Source organism: Prionailurus bengalensis, chromosome C2, assembly GCF_016509475.1.
Source record: "Prionailurus bengalensis isolate Pbe53 chromosome C2, Fcat_Pben_1.1_paternal_pri, whole genome shotgun sequence".
NCBI lineage: Eukaryota > Metazoa > Chordata > Mammalia > Carnivora > Felidae > Prionailurus > Prionailurus bengalensis.
Window position 1 is genome coordinate 74,002,610 of NC_057350.1, and position 20,819 is coordinate 74,023,428.

Genomic DNA, 20,819 nt, shown 5'->3' on the forward strand with positions numbered 1-20,819 from the left:
GACCGCCAGGCACTGCGTGACACCGTGTGCTCCTCACGGCAGTCTTTGGGGCTGTGTTGACTGGTTCCGGTGGAGCTGGTGCCAGGACCCAGTTTGACTGACTCAGAAGTCCTCGCTCTTGCCTCTGCCTTCTCACCACCCAAAATGCGTCCAGCGGACCGTGGCATCAGCATTGCCTGAAGCTCTCCAGAAGCGCAGGGTCCCACTCCCACATCTGTTGAATCCCAGACGTGAGTTGGGTGTGCACAAGAAAGTTCGAGAAGCACTGCCACCCGTGGCACAGTTCCTGTATGAGAGAAGCCCGAGGGGAAGTGGAAAAGAGTGGGGTGGCTGAGAAAACCTTCCTAGAGGCAGGCTGAGTGACACAGGAGCATCATGGAGGAGAAGCAGCATATTCTAGCCAGAATGGCATCAGCAGACAGACACCTTCCCTGTCTGGATAGAGAGGGGCCCCTGATGATGCAGCCTTGAGGTTCCTGCCCGTGTGGAAAAGCAGACCGCATGAAGATGGGGAGAGTGGACACCTGCACAGGCCTCAGGTCCCCGCACGCCCAGAGACGGGCTGTGGGAGACCCAGTCAACTGAGAGTGTGCTCAGTGAGACATTTGCTTCTGGGATGCCCTTCTGAGGAGGAGGCCATGGAGCTTGCAGAGCTTGGTTTGGTGAGTTTCCCAAGATCCCATGAGGGGTCTGGCTCTGCAGGAGGTGTGGGGGTTGAGCCAGGTAGTCATTTCCTGTGTCAGCAACCCTGCGCGTTTGTGTCTAAACAGAGTGAGTGGCAAGGAGACCTGGTTGGGCCACTCCGGGCCTGTGTACCTGTGGGCAGGTGTCTGTGTCTGTTAGTCTCGGGCAAGAGGTGGTGAGGGAGGAGGCCTTGACAGGACGGGAGTGCGGAGGATGCCGGCCTGCCTAGGGACATGGATGTGGGTTAAACAGAGTGCTGACAGGCTGGCAGAGCCGGCTGGTGACACAGCTGTCATGCGGCCTGGCCTGGCCTGGCTCTCCTAGGCTGGTTCATTTCTTTTCTTCTGAGCTTCCTTCCTAGGGTGTGTCCACGCTGAAGTTTCTTCTTCCTTTTTCTTAGGCTGGGACCAAGTTGGAAAACTGTAGCCTCCCCATTAAGCCAGCCCTGCAGGTTCCATGTGGAGCAAAGAGTGGAGCAGCTCAGCCCCTCTCTGCTGGTTCCAGGATTTGGGGGACGGGTGCCTCTTCGAGGTGTGGGTGGGTGACGATAAGTGCCTAAGTAGTTTGGATGTGGTTCAGGTCAGGACACAGCTTCCTCAGTCAGTGGTCTGGCACTGCCGTGGGGACAAAGGCAGGAGAGAGGGTGGTTGGGAACCCTCAAGGAGGAGAGGCTACCCCTTGACCAGTCAGAATATTCTAGAAGAAGTATGGCTCCAGGAGTAGTGTCTGACAGAACTGCTGTTCTTTTCAGAGGCTCCTAATTACTTTCCTCAGGTAGTGGCTTGGACTAGCATCTAATTTGAATGCCAACTTTTGTCTGGTTTTTACAAATTCCACTCCTCACGTTCATACAAATCCAGGTTGGCTGCTCTGGTTAAGCCCAGGCCCCAGGACTCAGAAAAAGCTGAGAAGTCACAGAAGTCCAGGCGGCCCCAGGCATGCCTGCATGGACACCTGAAGAGAGTGCTAAATATGTAGGCTGGTTGTTCTGATTCTTTAATGCCTTTATAAAGAGCACTGCAGACACTGCAGAGATTCTGGCGAACTGTCTGGAAGGCATAGAAAAGAGACTTAAGCAGAAGGGGCCAAAGGAGGGGCTAAGGGGATCACTTTCAGTTTGAAGCGGGGGAGAAATTCTCCCTAGGAAATAAGCGTGATGCAGCAGGGGCAGAGAAGGGCTCACCTGCCCCGGGGTGACGGCGAGGTTGGCTGTTGTCTGGAAAGAGCAAGGGAAAGGCACATTTGCTCCAAGCCATCTAGAAAGAAGTGTGGCTTGTGACAGAGCCACACTGGCCAGCATCTCACAGCTGTCCCCTTCCCCATCCTCCCAGCCTGTCTTCCGTTTGGAGAAATGCGCCAGGGCAAGAGTGAGCTCCATGGTGCTGGTGCTGGGGTGGTTATGGGTGGCATGATGTCAGGAACCAGAGCCACAGCCTCTCTGAGCTGGGAAGGTCTCTCCGTTGTACAGGTGGGAGACGGGAAGTGACTGGCCGGTGTCACCATGCAAAAGTCCGTGATGATGATTAAAGTAGCTGTTGCCATTTATGCCACACCCGGAGTACTCAGGACAGAAACCCAGGCACGGGACTCCCTGCCCTCCTCCATCTCTTGTATCGGTCAGTCCTCCGGTGCAGCCACACACCCAACACTGCTGAACATCTCCTGAATCCTCCCCATCCTTGACACCACCACCTTGCTCCCCTGGGGCCCTGCAGCCACTCCCGCTTCTTGGTTGCCTCCTCCCAGCTACCCCCACCCCAGCCAGCGACCATCCTCATACACAGACTGCCTTGCTTCAACCCCCTTGTTCCCCTCGGCATCAAGGTCCCTCTCCCTGACCTTCCTCACAGGCCCCTCCTGGTCTGGCCCCTGCCCCGCACCCCCAACCCCCGTCCCTCTCACCCACCCCCCCCCGCCCCTCTCACCCCCAATAATGCCGGTGTCCTTTCACTACCACCTCTGTCTTCACCTGCCTGCCTCTTCACTTCAAGTCTGTGCTTAGATGCCAGTTTCTCCAGAGAACCTTCTTGAACCCACCAAGACTGGGTAAGGAGTCTCTCTTTTGAGGTCCGTGTTCTTGTGCCATCTCTGGTCCCCTGGAGTCATAATTGCCTATTGGCTGGTGTGCATCTTGCTTCCCCAGCCCCTCCCTGATTGAGCTCATGAGGGTAGGAGTCAGTTTCTTTCCTACTTGGTGCTGTCTCCCAGGGCCTACAGCCGTATCTAGCACTGGTAGGTGTTCAGTAAGTACTTCTTGAGTTAATAAATGTGCCAGGCTCTCCCCTGGCACTCTGCATATGTTAACTTGTTAAAGCCTCAACCAATGGGCCCTAGAAAAGATCTCATTCTCTCGGTTTTACAGATGGCCACAGTTGGAGAGCTTAACCGGTTGTAGGCCCCACCTCTAGGAAGGGGCAGTGTGAGGATTGGAGCCCAGGCCTCACTCCCCTGTGCTCACCCGCTGGGCCCTTGCCTGGAATTGCATAGACTGCAGGCCTGTGATCTTGACTGAAACCTGCAGCATGCTGAGAGACCAGGGGGCCCTCAGTTCTAGCAACTGAGGCACGGGGAGCAGCTGAGCCTCCAAGCCACCTTTGAGGCATTGCTTGTTTTCTGAATCAGACAGTTCTAGATAAATCCCTGGTACTTTTACTCCATGATCCAGCCCAGCACGATTGTGATCTAAGCTGGCCTGTCAGGAGGACAAATTGTTTTGTAGGTTTCCTTCTTTTTTTCCCCTTTAAAAAAAAAAAAAAAAAAAAGTGAAGGCAATGAAGTGGAGTGCCATGCAACGAGGCTTCAGGGCACAAGGTGCCACTAGCTGTGCGTGGGCGCTGGGCAGGCTGGGAGCAAGCTGGATGTTTGGGTGGGCTGGAGGCCAGGCATGTTTTGCTCAGGTGTGCTCTGTTTATACAGATGACCTCTAATACACTGCCCTTGGGTGAGGAGAGGCTTAAAAAGTCAAGAACAGGGGCGCCTGGGTGGCTCAGTCAGTTGAGTGGCCGACTTCAGCTCAGGTCATGATCTCGCGGCCCGTGAGTTCAAGCCCCGCGTCGGGCTATGTGCTGACAGCTCAGAGCCTGGAGCCTGTTTCAGATTCTGTGTCTCCCTCTCTCTGACCCTCCCCGGTTCATGCTCTGTCTCTCTCTGTCTCAAAAATAAATAAACGTTAAAAAAAAATTTAAAAAAAAAAGTCAAGAACAGTCTTTGTGCATCATGAGCATCATGGAGTCGTAGGGGGTCCAAGTGGCACAGGAGGCAGAGGGTGATGGGGTGCCACCTCAGGGCTCCCTGGGCTAGAGGACACGGCTAGCCCAGCCAGCTCTCTGTGTGCCTCTTTCACAAGCCCCGTGCTCCCAGCGGCTGCATCGTCACCATGGCCAAGGGTGGGTCTCAGAGCAAGAACTAAATGTTGAGCCAGCCTCAAGCAGAGGTCAGAATGTACCCAAGGATCAGAGTGGTCTTGCACATTAGTCCCGGACTCTGCCAGGCTGTCAGCATACCCAGATTATGGGGCTTTGTTGACACATGGAAATGGCTTTTAGAAACAAAAGCAGGTAACTAAAAAAAAATCCACTTGTACTCACACACTGGTGCTACATTTAAAGAAAGATTAATTATTGGAGTTTGGTGATCATCCTGGGCATAGAACTTAGGCTTTCAGAATGGAAAAGGACCCTAGGGCTAATTAATCAATTTGACAGATGAAGTGGGGCACCTGGATAGCTCAGTTCGTTGAGCATCCGACTTCCACTCAGGTCGTGATCTCACAGTTTGGTTTGTGAGTTCGAGCCCCACATTGGGCTCGCTGCTGTCAGTGCAGAGCCCACTTTGGATGCTCTCTCCCCCTCTCTCTGCCCTTCCCTTATTCATGCTCTCTCTCAACGATAAATAAAACCTTAAAAAAAAAAAAAAAGCAGATGCAGGAACCGCAGCCTTGGGAGGGGAAGTGACTTGCCCAAGGTCACACTACTGGTTGTTGGCCCCTTGCCTGCCACAGACAAGGTGGGGAAAGCTGGTGTGTGTTCACCGCAGAGAACCACATTGCTTCTCACTGAGTGTGATGTGTGTCCATGGCTTCCATCATCCCGTGTGTTGTCCCATAAAATCCTTCCAGCAACCCTGTTTCTATACAGGAAGTCCGGAGCACAGAGAGCTTTAGTACCTTTTCCGGACTAGTAAGCAGAGGACCAGGATTTGACCCTGGACTGTGTGCTCCCAAAACCTACATTCTTAACCCCATGGTGTACCTACAGGTACCATTTTCAAGGCAGTGGAAAATTACTGTATACCTGTTTCCCTGCCCTGCCTCCCCCGCCACTCCAGACTGATTGCTAATCCCTGGGATAGAAGGTGGTGGCAGAACTGGGCCCTCCCTCCTGGCACAGTAAACATGCCACATCCAGGAAACATTTCCCTAGTGGTTCCTCACCCTCCCTGCACCCTCCCCCTGTGGTAAAGTGAGAAGGTACAGAAAAGTATTAGCATAAAGTTTGTATAAAATCTGTAAGAGGCGATCTGTGTACCTGTTTTATGGCCGTTACAGGATAAAGTGATATCGTTGCTACTCTTGTGGTTTTCTTCTCTTTATAAAAATAACAAAATTACCATTTTTTTCCTTCTGGGTATGATCCTTGGGCCAGAATTACCTCAGCATTACCTGGGAGCTTATCAGAAATGCAGCCTCTGAATGAGACTCTGCATTTTAACAAGATCCCTGGTGAGTCCCTCACACAATGAGTCTGCGAAGGGCTCTTGCCCTCTGTATCCTTGCTCTCTGCTTGACAAGTGGGAGGTCCCCCATGTTTGTCAATTGCCAACCAGCCAAGCATCGTTTTTACCTTTGACCGAGACCCGTGTCACAAATGTATGGGACAGCAAACAGGGGCAGGCCAAGGTAGAGCTGGCTTAAATGAGATGGAAAGGCACACAGATTTTTTCTGGCTTGAGAAGTAACACATTTTGCTGCAGTTCAGTTGCCTTTGTGCCTGGGTCAGCGATGCCTACGTAGTCTCCCCAACGTCCAGCTCCTGGGTTGGAACGCCCCCCTCTGCGAGGGTGAAGGGCGCTGAGCTGGATTGATTGAGCTTAACTGCGGACACAAGGTTAAATTCTACACATGCTGCTCTCTGTTTTCCTTACTACATTCTGCCTGCATTCTGCTCACTGTTCTGGAAAGCACCCCAGCATGTGTCCTGGGCACTTCTCTCCTGTGTTCCTAGTGCCGTGGGCCTGCTGGGGGCAATGAGCCGATTCTGAAGATAACTCTCTGGCTTTGTCTTCATCCTGATGAAAGTCCCTCCCTCTGCCTCAGCTCAGAGGAAGGGCAGGATTGTGGAACTAAGCTGGGGCCTGACCACCCATGCCAGGCCAACTGCTCGTGGGTCCTCAGCAACCCAGCCTGCTGACTGCAGACCCTACAGATTCTTGGTTAGGTCTTAGGGCTTCCCGCATTTTTGAGCTTCATCCTAGCAGTGATGTACAGGACCTTATATTTGGAGGCCTGGGGTCTCCAGGGCCAGTACCAGGAAGGGCACCGTCCAGAGGGTTGTGGGCAACTTTGGGTCAGGTTACCATCTGGGTCCCTTCATTGATAGTCTTTGTTACACTGGCACCTCATCACAGATACACATTCCTGGGCTCCTGGGGCCAGCATTTCTTTTTTTTTTTTTTTTAATATGAAATTTATTGTCAAATTGGTTTCCATACGACACCCAGTGCTCATTCCAACAGGTGCCCTCCTCAATGCCCATCACCCACCCTCCCCTGCCTCCCACCCCCCATCAACCCTCAGTTTGTTCTCAGTTTTTAAGAGTCTCTTATGTTTTGGCTCTCTCCCTTTCTAACCTTTCTTTCTTTCTTTCTTTCTTTCTTTCTTTCTTTCTTTCTTTCTTTCTTTCTTTCTTTCCTTCCCCTCCTCCATGGTCTTCTGTTAAGTTTCTCAGGATCCACATAAGAGTGAAAACATGGTATCTGTCTTTCTCTCTGTGACTTATTTCACTTAGCATCACACTCTCCAGTTCCATCCATGTTGCTACAAAGGGCCATATTTCATTCTTTCTCATTGCCACGTAGTACTCCATTGTGTATATAAACCACAATTTCTTTATCCATTCATCAGTTGATGGAAATTTAACCTTTTTCCACAATTTGGCTATTGTTGAGAGTGCTGCTACAAACATTGGGGTCCAAGTGCCCCTATGCATCAGTACTCCTGTATCCCTTGGGTAAATTCCTAGCAGTGCTACTGCTGGGTCATAGCGTAGGTCTATTTTTAATTTTTTGAGGAGCCTCCACACTGTTTTCCAGAGCAGCTGCACCAGTTTGCATTCCCACCAACAGTGCAAGAGGGTTCCCATTTCTCCACATCCTTGCCAGCATCTATAGTCTCCTGATTTGATCATTTTAGCCACTCTGACTGGTGTGAGGTGGTATCTGAGTGTGGTTTTGATTTGTATTTCTCTGATGAGGAGCGACGTTGAGCATCTTCTCATGTGCCTGTTGGCCATCTGGAGGTCTTCTTTAGAGAAGTGTCTATTCATGTTTTCTGCCCATTTCTTCACTGGATTATTTGTTTTTTCGGGTGTGGAGTTTGGTGAGCTCTTTATAGATTTTGGATACTAGCCCTTTGTCCCATATGTCATTTGCAAATATATTTTCCCATTCCGTGGGTTGCCTTTTAGTTTTGTTGATTGTTTCCTTTGCAGTGCAGAAGCTTTTCATCTTCATGAAGTCCCAGTAGTTCATTTTTGCTCGTAATTCCCTTGCCTTTGGGGATGTGTCAAGTAAGAAATTGTTGCAGCTGAGGTCAGAGAGGTTTTTTCCTGCTTTCTCCTCTAGGATTTTGATGGTTTCCTGTCTCACATTCAGGTCCTTTATCCATTCTGAGTTTATTTTTGTGAATGGTGTGAGAAAGTGGTCTAGTTTCAACCTTCTGCATGTTGCTGTCCAGTTCTCCCAGCACCATTTGTTAAAGAGACTGTCTTTTATCCATTGGATGTTCTTTCCTGCTTTGTCAAAGATTAGTTGGCCATACGTTTGTGGGTCTAGTTCTGGGGTTTCTATTCTATTCCATTGGTCTATGTGTCTGTTTTTGTGCCAATACCATGCTGTCTTGATGATGACAGCTTTGTAGTAGAGGATAAAGTCTGGGATTGTGATGCCTCCTGCTTTGGTCTTCTTCTTCAAAATTACTTTGGCTATTCAGGGCCTTTTGTGCTTGTTCTAGTTTCGAGAAGAATGCTTGTGCAATTTTGATTGGGATTGCATTGAATGTGTAGATAGCTTTGGGTAGTATTGACATTTTGGCAATATTTATTCTTCCAACCCATGAGCACGGAATGTTTTTCCTTTTCTTTATATCTTCAAATTCCTTCATAAGCTTTCTATAGTTTTCAGCATACAGATCTTTTACATCTTTGGTTAGATTTATTCCTAGGTATTTTATGCTTCTTGGTGGAATGGTGAATGGGATCAGCTTCTTTATTTGTCTTTCTGTTGCTTCATCATTAGTGTATAAGAATGCAACTGATTTCTGTACATTGATTTTGTATCCTGCGACTTTGCTGAATTCATGTGTCAGTTCTAGCAGACTTTTGGTGGAGTCTATCGGATTTTCCATGTATAATATCACTTTCTCTGTCCTCCCCTTGAGAGAGATACAAGGGTTCAGAACAAGTCTTCTCCAAATGTGCCACTTTGGTATGTAGACTGTTTTGAGCTGAAGGCAATTGAGACCCTGCAGGCTCAAGAGAAACTTTTGCTCCTCTCTTAACTACCTAGAAGAATCTAAATTGGGAGTCTTTCCCAGAATAAGAGTTATTACTGGACATAAATTTTATCTGAATGATCCATCTGTATGGCAGGGCAAACATCTAATTACCAAACATCTGCTCTTTGTATTGCCCTGTGAATTGCCCTCCCCCCCCCCCCTTTGAAGCCCCAGGCCCCTATCCCATTCCTGAGTTCAGGATGGCATCTATACCTCATTTAACCTTTCTGTCTTTGAGCCTCTCAAGCATGTAGAGTTCCCGTTTGTACAAAATTAATGTTGATTTTCTCCCGTTAATCTGTTTCATGTCGCTTTAATTCTCCTACCAGCTGGAAGAACCTTTGAAGGACAGAGGAAAATTTTTTTGGGCCCAACTGAGACCTGGCTACCCCCAGTGAAGACCCCTGTGACTGTAGCTCACAGGGCCTGGGGCACACTCTCCCCCAGCTGCCTTTCTGAACCATTGTCCCTCCATCTTCACTCACCATTCTCCTCTTTTAAATTTCTGCCATCTGATTTCCTTTGTTCACTCATTCTTTAATCTGTCCATTCATCCATTTGAAACTTAACAGTTCTCAAGGGCCTGCTAGGAACCAAATACCCACACCAGGCCCTAAAGTCATAAGGAAGAATAACACATTCTGGTTGTCAATCCCAGGGTTCCTGACTCTACTTCTACCTTCCATACACAGGCAAATCCCTTATCCAGCTTTTATTGATTCCTCATTGCCCTCGTAAACCATTTCTCTCTCTCAAACCCTTATTTGTACCCAAGGCCCTCTGTCTCCATAGGTGACTTCACCTCCTACCTTCCCAAGATTTAGAGTTCGCCATAACTGAGCTTTCTCAGTATCCCCAGTTCCTGACTCAAAACCTGCATCTTCTCATTTATGTCCCTTCTCTAGTCTCAGATGTATCCTGGGTTTTCCCACTTCTTGGTAAACTCTTCTGCCTGGCTCCTATGACCATAAGCAAATGTTTCATATCTCCCCACCATATTTTGCTCATCTATAACATGGAGATCATACTACTTACCTCATTTGTGTATTATAGACATTAAATGAATCAATGCATTTGAGAACTTAAAATAGGAACTGACACACAGTAAGTACTCCCTATTAGCCATCATCATGATGATCATTCCTCAAAGTACCCACACTGCCACTCCCCCTACATTTCTTCCCTCTTTTTTAATTTTTTTTTTAACGTTTATTTATTTTTGAGACAGAGAGAGACACAGCATGAACGGGGGAGGGGCAGAGAGAGAGGGAGACACAGAATCGGAAGCAGGCTCCAGGCTCTGAGCCATCAGCCCAGAGCCCGACGCGGGGCTCGAACTCGCAGACCGCAAGATCGTGACCTGAGCTGAAGTCGGACGCTCAACCGACTGAGCCACCCAGGCGCCCCCATTTCTTCCCTCTTTAGTCTGGCATACACATTCCTTTCCCTCGGCGTATAGACTCCCATCCTGTCCACATTCTCCCCAGTGCTAAGTGTCCAGCTCCTTGGTGTGTATCACTCACCTCTGTCAAAGTCGGTTGCCTCCTATAGCATTTCCACGTTCCCATCCTCTGCAGCTTTTAATACTGCCATATTCTCATATGCAGTGAGAATGACCCCAGTAATGGGAGCAGTTTAGGGTGGGAAGGGAGCCAGGAGGATCCAGGGAAACTAATGATCTAGAGAATAAGGAGAGGTGGGCCCCCAGAAATTCCCAAGGAGCCGGCGAGTTGGTTCTGTGGGGGTACGCGCAGGGTGATGCAGTCAGAGGGGACCTATCCCAGCTTCCCATTGTCACTGGAGCAGAGTGCCTTCTGGTGGCAAGGTTCACGGAGGGAGAACTGAGTAGGTAGCTCAGGTGGGGTTTGAAGAACCATGACACCAAGGTGAGGCCATCATCACGACCATTGAAATTATTGAGGGTGCCCCTAAGGATGGAGCAAGTGGAAGAGGGTTTGGGTGGTGGGCATGGCGACGAGCAAGGGGGCAAGGAGGATTCAGGCTGTGATGGATAGGGGACAACTGCTCTGGAAGTGGGGGGTGGGGTGGGGAGGCAGTGTGCATTGCTCCCAGGAGGCCCGGGAGGAGGCGGCATGATTGGTTTCTGCTTGGGGAGGGTGGGGGCTGAGATACTTAGTACTGTTTGAGGTGTCATTCTGTCCAGATCAGTGAATGAGAAGCAGAGAATGGGCAGTTGATGTCAGCAAAAGGATTTGGAGGGCGGCATCTAGGGAGAGAAGGCCTGGAGACCCACTGGATTGGTTAGGGATGAGGGGGGGAGGGGGAGCAAGTTTGGGGACAGTCAGACTAGGTCACAGGGCTGGGGACGGGAGGTTGGAATGGGCACAGAGAGCCCACAGGCCCAGCTGGAGGTCTGCATGGCTCCTCGGGGATTCCCACAGCAGATGGATGGCCCACAGCCTGAGTCGGTACGGGCTGCTCAGGCCATCAGTGTGGGGCACAGGTAGCTGGGCTACTCCAAGGTTCTACATCTCTCCTGGCTCCTCCTCTTCCATCCCCAAAATGTTGCAACTCCCCAGAATTCTGTCATGCTTGCTTCACACTCTGTGCTTGTGACCTGTATCCAGCCCCAGGTCCAGTGGCATCTGTTCAAGACTGAATGGGTCATTCCCCTTTTATCCTCTTAGACTTGCCCTGGCTGTTAGTGTCCATCACGCATGAAATAGCCCAGGCATGAAGCCCCTCCAAGCTCCATCTGCCTGCTTGAACCCTCCAGTGCCCCTTCCTCCACTGTCTGTCCCTTGTCCCTCCCCAACCTCCCCCCCCCCCCCCCCATGCAGCCATCCAGGGCCTAAACCAGTTCAGGCACATCGTGCTCTGGAGCTATTTGTCAGAGAGAGTGACCATGAATTCCCCAGCCCACCCACCTGTGTTCACAGCTCTGGGGCAGCAGGTGTGGGAAGAAGCCCACGTGGCCGGGATGTCGAGGCAGGCTGGGCCTGGGCAGTGGTGGGTGGGCCCTTGCGTGCTCCTTGGCTGTATGAGAGGAGAGACTGGCCCTTCAGAGAAGGGCATCCCACCCTCCTGTGGGCATGGGGGAGTGGGCAGCCTGGGACTCTGGCTCTACCCTGCCATGGGAGGCCTCCGGCTGACCAGCAGCCCTTTCAGAGGTCTCCAGGGGGAAGGAGGACTGTGGGCATTTGGAGGGCCACCTTGTGGCAGGTTAGAGGCCTTCCTGGCAGGGATGTCTGCCCTCCATGATTCCACTGCTGCGTCCTGCAGTGAAGACTGGTCATAACTGGTGCAGCTTTGGGAATGAGACAGTGTTAGTCACCTTTATTCTAGACTTCATGAAGCAGGAAGCCATATCACAACAGAAGCCTCCAGTTGGTTTCTGGCTGGCGAGGTGGACAAGGGTTGATCTCTAAGGATCATCACACCATGAGAGGAGCCTGGGCAGGGTGGAGTGTCTGCCCTTGTGTGGCAGTCAGGGCCACTTCTCAGGGGCATGGTGCTGGGCATGGTTTGTGCACACATTTGCTCCTAGAGTCCCATTTATAGCCCTGTGGGTCTCACCCCCCACCATCTCCATGCCCTTGCTGAGCAAACCAAAGCCCTGAGAGGCCCAGGGGCCTGCACAGCTTGCCCTTACCCCGGCCTCCTGATTCCAGATGCAGACCCCTTCATCTCACTTCATTTCATGACTGCAGTATTGGTGTATTCACATCAGGGTCTCAGCTCCTTGATAGACCACTGGTTTCTTCCTTGCAAGAATGATCTACTGGCCATTGTATCAGGGTCCGTTAGGTGCTCCGTTAATGATTGTTGATTGATTATTCTCTCAACTCAGCGTGTTGTCTGGTGTTCCTGCACGGCTCCCTAAGAACTAGGAGACATTGTGGACTTTCGGGCATCTCTCTGCTGGCCAACTGGTGTTACATAAGCTCTTACCCACTCCCCGCCACCATACCCACACCCACATTTCTGAATCACTCTGCTTTTCCCTACAACCTGTGTGTTCAGCTGCAGACATCTACCTCCTTCCTACCTCTCTCACCCTTCTGGACAGACGTGACCCAGCCTGTCATGATGGCCTGTCTCGGCTCACTGGGAGTAGCGGGAGTCAGGGAATTTGCTGAGGGCTTCTCCAGACTGCACAGGCGCCCTCCTCGTCCGGACAGTGAGAACACAGCCGAAGATAAGATGTACTGTTTTCCTTCCTCTTCACTGTTGGGGAGTGTATGCCCCCTTCCCCAGTTTATATGCCAAAGTCCTAATTCCCAGTGCCTCAGACTGCGACCTTGTTTGGAAATAGGGTCGTCACAGATGTAATTAAGATGAGGTTACACTGGAGTGGGTAGGCCCCTAACCCAGTATGACTAGTATCTTAAAAAGGGAGATTTGGACACAGACACACAAACAGCAAGAATGCTATGTCAAGATGAAGGCAGATATTGGGGCGATGCTTCTAAAGGATGCCAGAGATTGCCAACACATCACCAGAAGCCTGGGGAGAGGCGTGGAACAGGGTCTTGCTCAACTCTCAGAGGGAACCAGCCCTACTGACATGTGGATCTCGGATTTCCAGCTTCCAGAACTGGAGAGGATCGGCTGATGTTGTTGAGGCCACCTGGTCTGTGGCACTTCGTTAGGGCAGCCCTAGCAGACCGCAGCAGAGAGCTCAGCCATCTTGTAGTTAAGACTGATGAGCCCGTCTTTCAGGTCATAAGAGTCTGCCCTCTAGAAAATTTGGCTCATGTTATAGCTACCCCAGTGCACTGTTGTGACCTCCTCCCCCAGCGAAAGGCTCCAGAATGGCATCCGGAACACACAGATGGTGGGGAGGTATGCTTAACAGATAGGAACCCCTGTCGCCCTCCCCTTGTCCCCCAGACCATCCTCTGCTCATCTCACTCCCAGGAACCCTCATTCTCTCAGAGTGGGGCAGACGCTGCAGAAATGCCAGGAATTTGCAGAGGAGGCCGCGTGCATGCCTCTGGTGCAGGGAGAGGTGAGCCGAAGGCCCCAGTGCCACTGCCTTCTGGAGAAGGGCCCCCAGCAAACCCCTGCCGTGTGGCTCTCCTGCCGGGCAGTCTGCTTCCGACACTCCTGGCTCTACCCAGGTGCCGCCTGCCTCAACCCCTGCCCTGTCTTCCTCTCTCGGTTCTGGGCATATTGTGGTTGGAAACCCAGTTGCTGGCCTACAAACAGGGCTGGTCTTTGAAAGCAAACATATGTTTCTTGTGAGGTCCTGCAAACAAGGGCGAACACATGCCTTCCAGCCTGCTGCCCCAAACAAGGCCCGTCAGTCATTTAGGTGCCCAGCTCCCCTTCCAGGTACAGGCGTGCCGAGCTTGGAAGAGGTAGTCCCTGCCAGGTGGGAAAGCGTGAACTCTGCGCTTCTTGAAAGGCTGGCACTAAGTGGCACCGCCCCACCTGCCCCAGGGCTCATTTAGGGCTGGGAAGGAGCGGTTGCCTTTTCTGAGCAGAGGCATTTGTGGAAAAGGAAAATGATTAGCCTGGGATCGTGGGGTTGCCTTTTCAGCGGTGTGACTATGGACAGCGTCATTTCTGAGTTTCAGCATCCTCCTTTGTAAAAAAGGAACACGAGCTAAGAGTCTTTATGTGTCTTCAGGTTCGGGTAGGCTGGTGGTTCCCGGAGGGGTCCCTCTCGTATCGGTCCTACCGCTAAAAGTCCATGTGACTTTGGGAACATTTCTGTACAGCAAAGCTAGAGACCTAACTTGCTAACAAGGGATCCTGATAAGGGTCAGCTATACTCCTGGCAGTAAGGAATGCCCCAGGAAAATGGCCATTTAAAGCTTCATGGTGGGGGTGCCTGAGTGGCTCAGTCGGTTAAGCATCCGACTCTTGATTTTGACTCAGGTCACGATCTCTCACTTTATGAGTTTGAGCCCCACACTAGGTTCTGCGTTGTTCTGCCTGCTTGGGATTCTCTCTCTCTCTCTCTCTCTCTCTCTCAAGAGTCTGTGCCCATCTCCCAGAACTTCAGCCCAAGGTAGGACTGAGAGACATTGTCCTTGCTCTGAAATCATCCCCACATCACCCAGAATTGTCACCTCACAGGACCTGGGGTGGATGGAACCCTGGGCTATCACTGAACATTGCTTTTCACTCCTGGCCTTTCCTCTCAGAGGACTGGAAAACAGGGCCCCTTCCAAGTCAAACAAAAGCTAATTGGTCCTGGTACACAAGCATGGGCATAAAGGGAGTAGTGTTTCCTGATTCCAGCCTTCACTGATTAGACAGCATCCAGACAGTATGCTTCCTCCGGGAAGGGGCCCAGCCTTGCTTGCTCATTAGTGACTTTGCCCTTGACTCTGATGAACACTCAAGGGGTGAGCCACAGTGAGGAGAGGTGCCATAGACATTGTTGTCCTCACAAATCTCAGAAAATGGAGCCTTCCTTACCTGAGAACCTAGAGCTTGAACTCAACCTGAGTCAGCAGGGTCTTCTAGAACCTTCCTAGGGAGCTCTATGCAGACTGTCCAGGCTCGTGGTGTGTTCCCATCCTTGCTTCTCCCGTCTTGAAAGTGAAAGTGGAAAGCTCTGACCCTTAGCTAAGAAAGACCAGCCCAGGAGAAAATCATGGAGAGATAGGCAGGGCAAGAGAGTCTGTGATTTGGGATGGTAGGAGGAGAAAGGGTTATTTGTGACAATGAACGTGTTTCTTTCGCAGGGAATGTGAACTTTAGGTTCTCCAGCCAGGCTCTCTTATTGAGATACTTGCTGGAGTGACTTTGTCAGTGATCAACAGGGAAGGACTTGAGAGAGGAAATGACTTTGTTTTCAAAATGATTTCAAATACTTCTTTCCATCAATATGGGTTTTCTTCATGAAAACTAGTTTACTCATTTTTAATAATGTTTTTTATGATTGTTAGTTAGGACATACTCACTAGAAAAAATTTAGGAAATTCATTGCCCATAACTGGAAGAATGTGCTTGAAGGTTCTTAATTGTCATTTCCCCAACAAGTCTTGTTGGTTTCTAGAAAGACTCAGTATTTACAACGGGCCATCTGCACAGGGATTTGTTTTGCAGTTTGAAGCCGTCCCTGAAGGGAAAGAAATCTTATCCCCTCTAATGTGGGTCTCCAGGTGACAGTGGAGGATGGGAACAAGCCTCCATAGAGGCCCAAGTCCAGATGACGAGTCAGGGCAACATGGCTGGACTATGGGCTTAGAACTTAATCTGAGAAACTTCTGGAAGCTCCAGGACTTGGAACCAGATACCTACATTCATACAGAGGTTTCCTGCAGCCTCAGCACATACCACTGGCAGTGGCCTGTGAATATATGCAGTCAGCCCCAGGCCCTGTGAGGAAGGCGAGGGTCTGAGGCACTCTCTGACCCCCCCTCAGAGAGGCTCTCGGGGCTGACCTCCCGTCAGTGAAGCACCAGCAACCTCTGCATCACCTGTTGGCCTGGTCCCCAGAGCCTGTGGCCTTGGGTATGTCAGCCAAATTCAGAAATGAGATTGAGCTCCAAATGCTGCTCCTGGAAACTCGAGCCTGTGGAATCTGAGGCAAAAGTGAAAGGGGCCTTAGGGATCAGAGGCCTCATATTCGAGTCGGGCCTACCCCTGATGCCCTGAGAACCTCTCTCCCCTCGCTGTTGGAATGCAGGCAGTAATGTCCCTGTGTCCCTAGGAGCCGAGGTGGGGAGTGTAAGAGGGCTCTGCCGTCCTCATGGTGCTGTGGCAGGTGAGGAATTGGCAATCCCACCCCGTTAGGCCGTTTCACACGGGGCCAGAGCCCCTCACGTAAGCTTCGTTTGGTAGAAGCTTAGCTGGCTTGCTCCTGGACCTGAAGTTAACCATTTGGAAGAAATATGGTAAAATGGACAAAGTTGCTAGACTGCATTCCACTGCCCCCGAGATCCCATCACTGTAGGCTTTTGTGGCTAGAAGGGCTGCAGCATCTCCGTTTGCTCTAGAAGCTTATTTTTGCCAAGGTTGTTATCATCAAGCAGGCGCCAGACCTCTGTTCCACTCATAGTCCAATTATGGCAAAATTCAAACAATAGACCTGTTATTCCACTTGTAAGAATGTCCAAGGGGAGCGCTTTCCCCTCACCAGGATCAAACTCTCGGTGCCCTTTGTGATATGCGAGACCTCAAGGAAGGGCTCTCCATTCCCAGACATGCAGAAATGTGTGGGAACTGGAAAATGGATCGCTGCAGCCACCGTGGGCCAGGACCCTGGTTTTCTTTCCACTGCACCGTCCGCTTCACCACACAGATCCTGCCCTGTGAGTGGTCGGGGGAGTGACCTCTGGCAGGCCCGGAGGTGGTATTTCCAGGCTGGGGGCAGACTTGGTTTTCCCTGATGCGTTCCCCATCCTGAGGACTCTGAGGGGAAGGAGTGGGGCTAGTAAGAATAGGGGGGATGTAGTCTGATGTGGAATGCTCCCCTGCCCCTTGCCCACGGCACAGGGCCTGCCATCTCTCTTCCTTCCTGCCAGCCGTGGGCTCCATTGCTGACTGTGCATCTGGGGACATGGAGCCTGGGCCCTCTCCGCCTCCCCCTTCTGCCCACCCCTGCAGCGTGCACGGGAACTTGCACAGGCACTTCAGGGGGTTGGAGAACAGAGTGGCCAGCACTCTAACCCTGTCACCCACAAGGAGGTGTCTGGATCTGTCTTCCCTTCTCCAAATGGAAGCATTTGGATAGAGGACCTAGAAGGGTCCCTTGGGCTCTAACACCCCATGAACCGTAGGCCTAGACCAGATTTCTGAACCCGCCTTGAGAAAAATGGACACCGAGGTGATGTTCTCTCTAAAATAGCCATAATTCTACCTGGCCATTCTGTAGCCACTTTTCATCCTAAGCCATGCACTTGTGCCCAGAGCTGTTTCAAGCCTCCAACCCCTGTCCACCCTTTCAGAAGTGCTAGGCTTGGGGCCTCAATAAATGGGGCTTGTTCTAAAGCAGAAAATGATTTCGTTTCAGCCTGCAGTTAGCTTCCTACCTCTTCACCAGATTCAGAAGCACTCCTCCCCACTTCTCTCCTCTCCTTTTCAAGATCACAGTCAAAGACAAGGGGTTAGAAGGTTCTACCTGGGGCGCCTGGGTGGCTCAGCTGGTTAAGGGTCTGGCTCTTGATTTTGGCTCAGGTCACAATCTCTCAGTTTTGGGAGTTCGAGCCCCACATTAGACTCCATGCTGACAGTGCAGAGCCTGCTTGGCATCCCCCTTTCTCTCTCTGTCTCTGTCTGTGTCTCTCTCTCTCTGCTCTTCCCCTCATGGAGAGAGACACTCAGGTTGTCTCTGTCTCTCTCTCAAAATAAATAAATAAAAAAAAAAGGAAAGGAAGGAAGGGAAGAAAGGAAGGAAAGAAAGAAAAGAAAGAAAGAAATAAAGAAAAAGAAAGAAAGAAAGAAAGAAAGAAAGAAAGAAAGAAAGAAAGAAAGAAAGAAAAAGCAAGCAACCTAGCTCTATCTGGGTCATTTCTGTCTTAAGAAGTGGACTTCAGAGACAGATGCCTGGGTTTATTTAGTCCCTGGTTCTGCAGCGGCTTACTAGCTGTGTGACTTTGGGCAAGCTATAGAGCTCTCTGTGCATCAGTTTCCTCAGCTGTGAAGTACCATACCATCCCACAGAGCACCTATGGTGGGGAGTAAATAAGCTGATTTCATGCAGTGCCTGCTGCTTGCTAAGTCCTATACAAACGCTCGTGATGACGTCATCCTGGAGTAGCAGAGGCTGATGGGAAGACCACGAGGCTTGCAGTAAGGAGAGTGCACCGCACGATGCTGATTCTGAACCTCAGACTTGCCCAGTTTTCGTAGCTGTGAAACTGGAGTGAAAATGGCCTCTCCCTCCAGGCTGGTTGTGAAGCCCCAGGAAAATAGGGCCGGCAGACTGTTTCACCCACCCAAACTGGGTTAAATCTGCTCTCTTTCCCCTTCCCAGGCACACGTTCTGGCAGTTCCGCCATGAGAACCCCAAGACCCGGGTTGGGAGCCCGCCCCCCGAGGGGCTCCCCGGCTTCAACAGTGGAGTGATGCTGCTGAACCTGGAGGCCATGCGCCAGTCCCCCCTCTACGGCCGCCTGCTGGAACCCTCGCAGGTGCAGCAGCTGGCTGACAAGTACCACTTCCGTGGCCACCTCGGGGACCAGGACTTCTTCACCATGATCGGCATGGAGCACCCCGAGCTCTTCCACGTGCTGGACTGCACCTGGAACCGGCAGCTTTGCACCTGGTGGAGGGACCACGGCTACAGTGACGTCTTTGAAGCCTACTTCCGGTGTGAGGGCCACGTCAAGATCTACCATGGGAACTGCAACACCCCTATCCCGGAGGCCTAGGTACATTCTCGTCCTCCATGCCCTCGGATCTCTGGATCTCCTGGAAGCAAAGGGGCGCCTCTGTTACAGGCCCCAGGGTGGCGTCTGACTCTCCATGGGGATGTCCTTTGTGATGACAGCTGCAGCTGTCCCACCCCACAGGTTGTTGTCCTGAGGCCACCCGGTGAGGCCTGGCCTACACATTGCTGGTGCTTGGGCCTTTTCTCTCCAGGGTACCAGGCATCGTGGAGGGCAAACACATAGACATCTTCCGTTGGGCTAGGAAGCGGGCATTTAAAGAGAAGAAAGGAAAGAAAATGGCGCTCTGTGCCCTTAGCCCCCAAAGAATGGAAATGCCTGGCCTTTTTTAGACCAAATATAAATTTATTTTACATTAACAAGCTTCCATTTTGCAGGAAAGAACAAAACAGTATTGCTGTAGATCCCAGGGAGCTCTGAACGAGTGAGCCAGGGTTTTAACAGCCAGCCCAGAGTTTAAGCATCCAAATCAACATCAGCCTTCCACATGTGCACCCTGGGAGGCTGTGTGCTTGTTCCCGCGATGCCCACATTACCTCGTATAGGTTTAAAGGTCACCACCTCTGCGGGGAGAGAGCCTTTATGGCCAGCAGTGGCCCCCAGGAGAAAACTGGGCTCATTATTTCAGCCTCCACAGCTTTTCTCTCCCAACTACATCACAGAACCTCATTATCCCTTATTCATCCAAGCCGGCTTCAGGTGACCAGACTGTGCTCAGAAATCAGATCCGCCATCAAAGAACAGAGCTTGGCCACCCCCAAGGACACGCAGTAGAGTTGTCTGGACGGGAAAGACTCATTCCAAAGAGGAGCCCGGCAGTGTATGTGCATAAACGTGTGGCCCAGAAGGGGTGCCGTTCATAGGCTGATAAGCATTCAGTCTCTGTTTAAAAAAAATCATCCTGTGACTTTCTTATTGTATCATATCAGATCCTGTACCTTAGAAAAAATGAGGCTCTTCTCTGAATGAGTTCCCTTGTAAGATGCAGACATGAAGCCCCTGGTGGTCCATTTTGTCTACTCTAGCAGAGGTCCTCGGGATGGGGGAACTGCTGTTAGATTTTCATCTCCTTTTATTTCAATTTCATTTACTTTTTTATTTCTTTTCACCATGAGTGAGAACAGCTAATAAATCATTTGAGAACACAATGATTATGCTGTTTGTTCTCTGATCACAGCTTACTGCTACCTGAAGGTTCCGAATCAAGAGTGTAATCAGTGTCATTCAGAGCCGCCCGTTTCCCCCCCCCCCCCCCCCCCGCCCAAGTTCACATGATTAAGCTAAGCGTGCTCACTGTGGACTGCAGACCACAGACCACGGAGGAGCGTGTCTGAGGCGGGAGCAGGGAGGGTAACAGTGCTGTGTCACTCGAGAACCATTGCATTCTGGGTATAGGCGGGCCCGTCTGCTCCCGGGAGCAAAGGCAGTCCCTTCCCTTCTCACCTTTCCTAGCCCAGACGCCCGGTTACATCATCCCCTGACGAAGTGGAGCGTGTCCCTCTCCTGACTCTGCTCTGACAGAACTGGTCTGTTCTCTTAGGTACTCGACTTCCTATTTATAGCTACTAGTTATTGAATGCCTGCTGTGTGCATCGTATTGGGGGATTTATGTATGCTCTTGATAATACTCATGAAAACCTCATGAAGGCAATTCAAATTCTAAAATTTATTGTAAGAAAATAGCAAGAGATGTGGACAGAGAGTCATTATTTATCACACTGAGTTTTTTTAATAGAGAACAACCGGGAGCAACCTCCAGTGTTGACTAGGGGAGTGGATAAATAATGTATGCTATATCCAAGGAATAAAATAATGTGGGCATTAAAATCATATCTTTAAAGAATATCTAATGCCTTGGGAAATGCTTACAATGTACTGTTAAGAATGCAAAATATAATATTATATGTACAGTGTGATCCTCATTTTAATTGTAAGATTACATATGTGTGTGTATGTGTACATGTAAAAAGAGAACCTGTTCTGCTATATTTAATTAAAACCCATATGTTTCAAACACCACATAAAAAAAATTATTTCAATGGGAAAAAGAT

The 20,819-nt window shown here is 50.6% G+C and overlaps 1 protein-coding gene across 1 annotated transcript in view; it reads left to right on the top strand.

Moving 5' to 3' along the window:
* The window catches only part of XXYLT1 (xyloside xylosyltransferase 1), a 168,344-nt gene extending 148,428 nt beyond the window's left edge, over positions 1-19,916 (top strand). Inside the window, exon 4 of the mRNA XM_043594550.1 lies at positions 18,354-19,916. Within this exon, the coding sequence (XP_043450485.1) occupies positions 18,354-18,750 (397 nt within the window). The 3' untranslated portion in view covers positions 18,751-19,916. The remainder of the gene's footprint in view (positions 1-18,353) is intronic.
* The last annotated feature ends 903 nt before the right edge of the window (positions 19,917-20,819 follow it).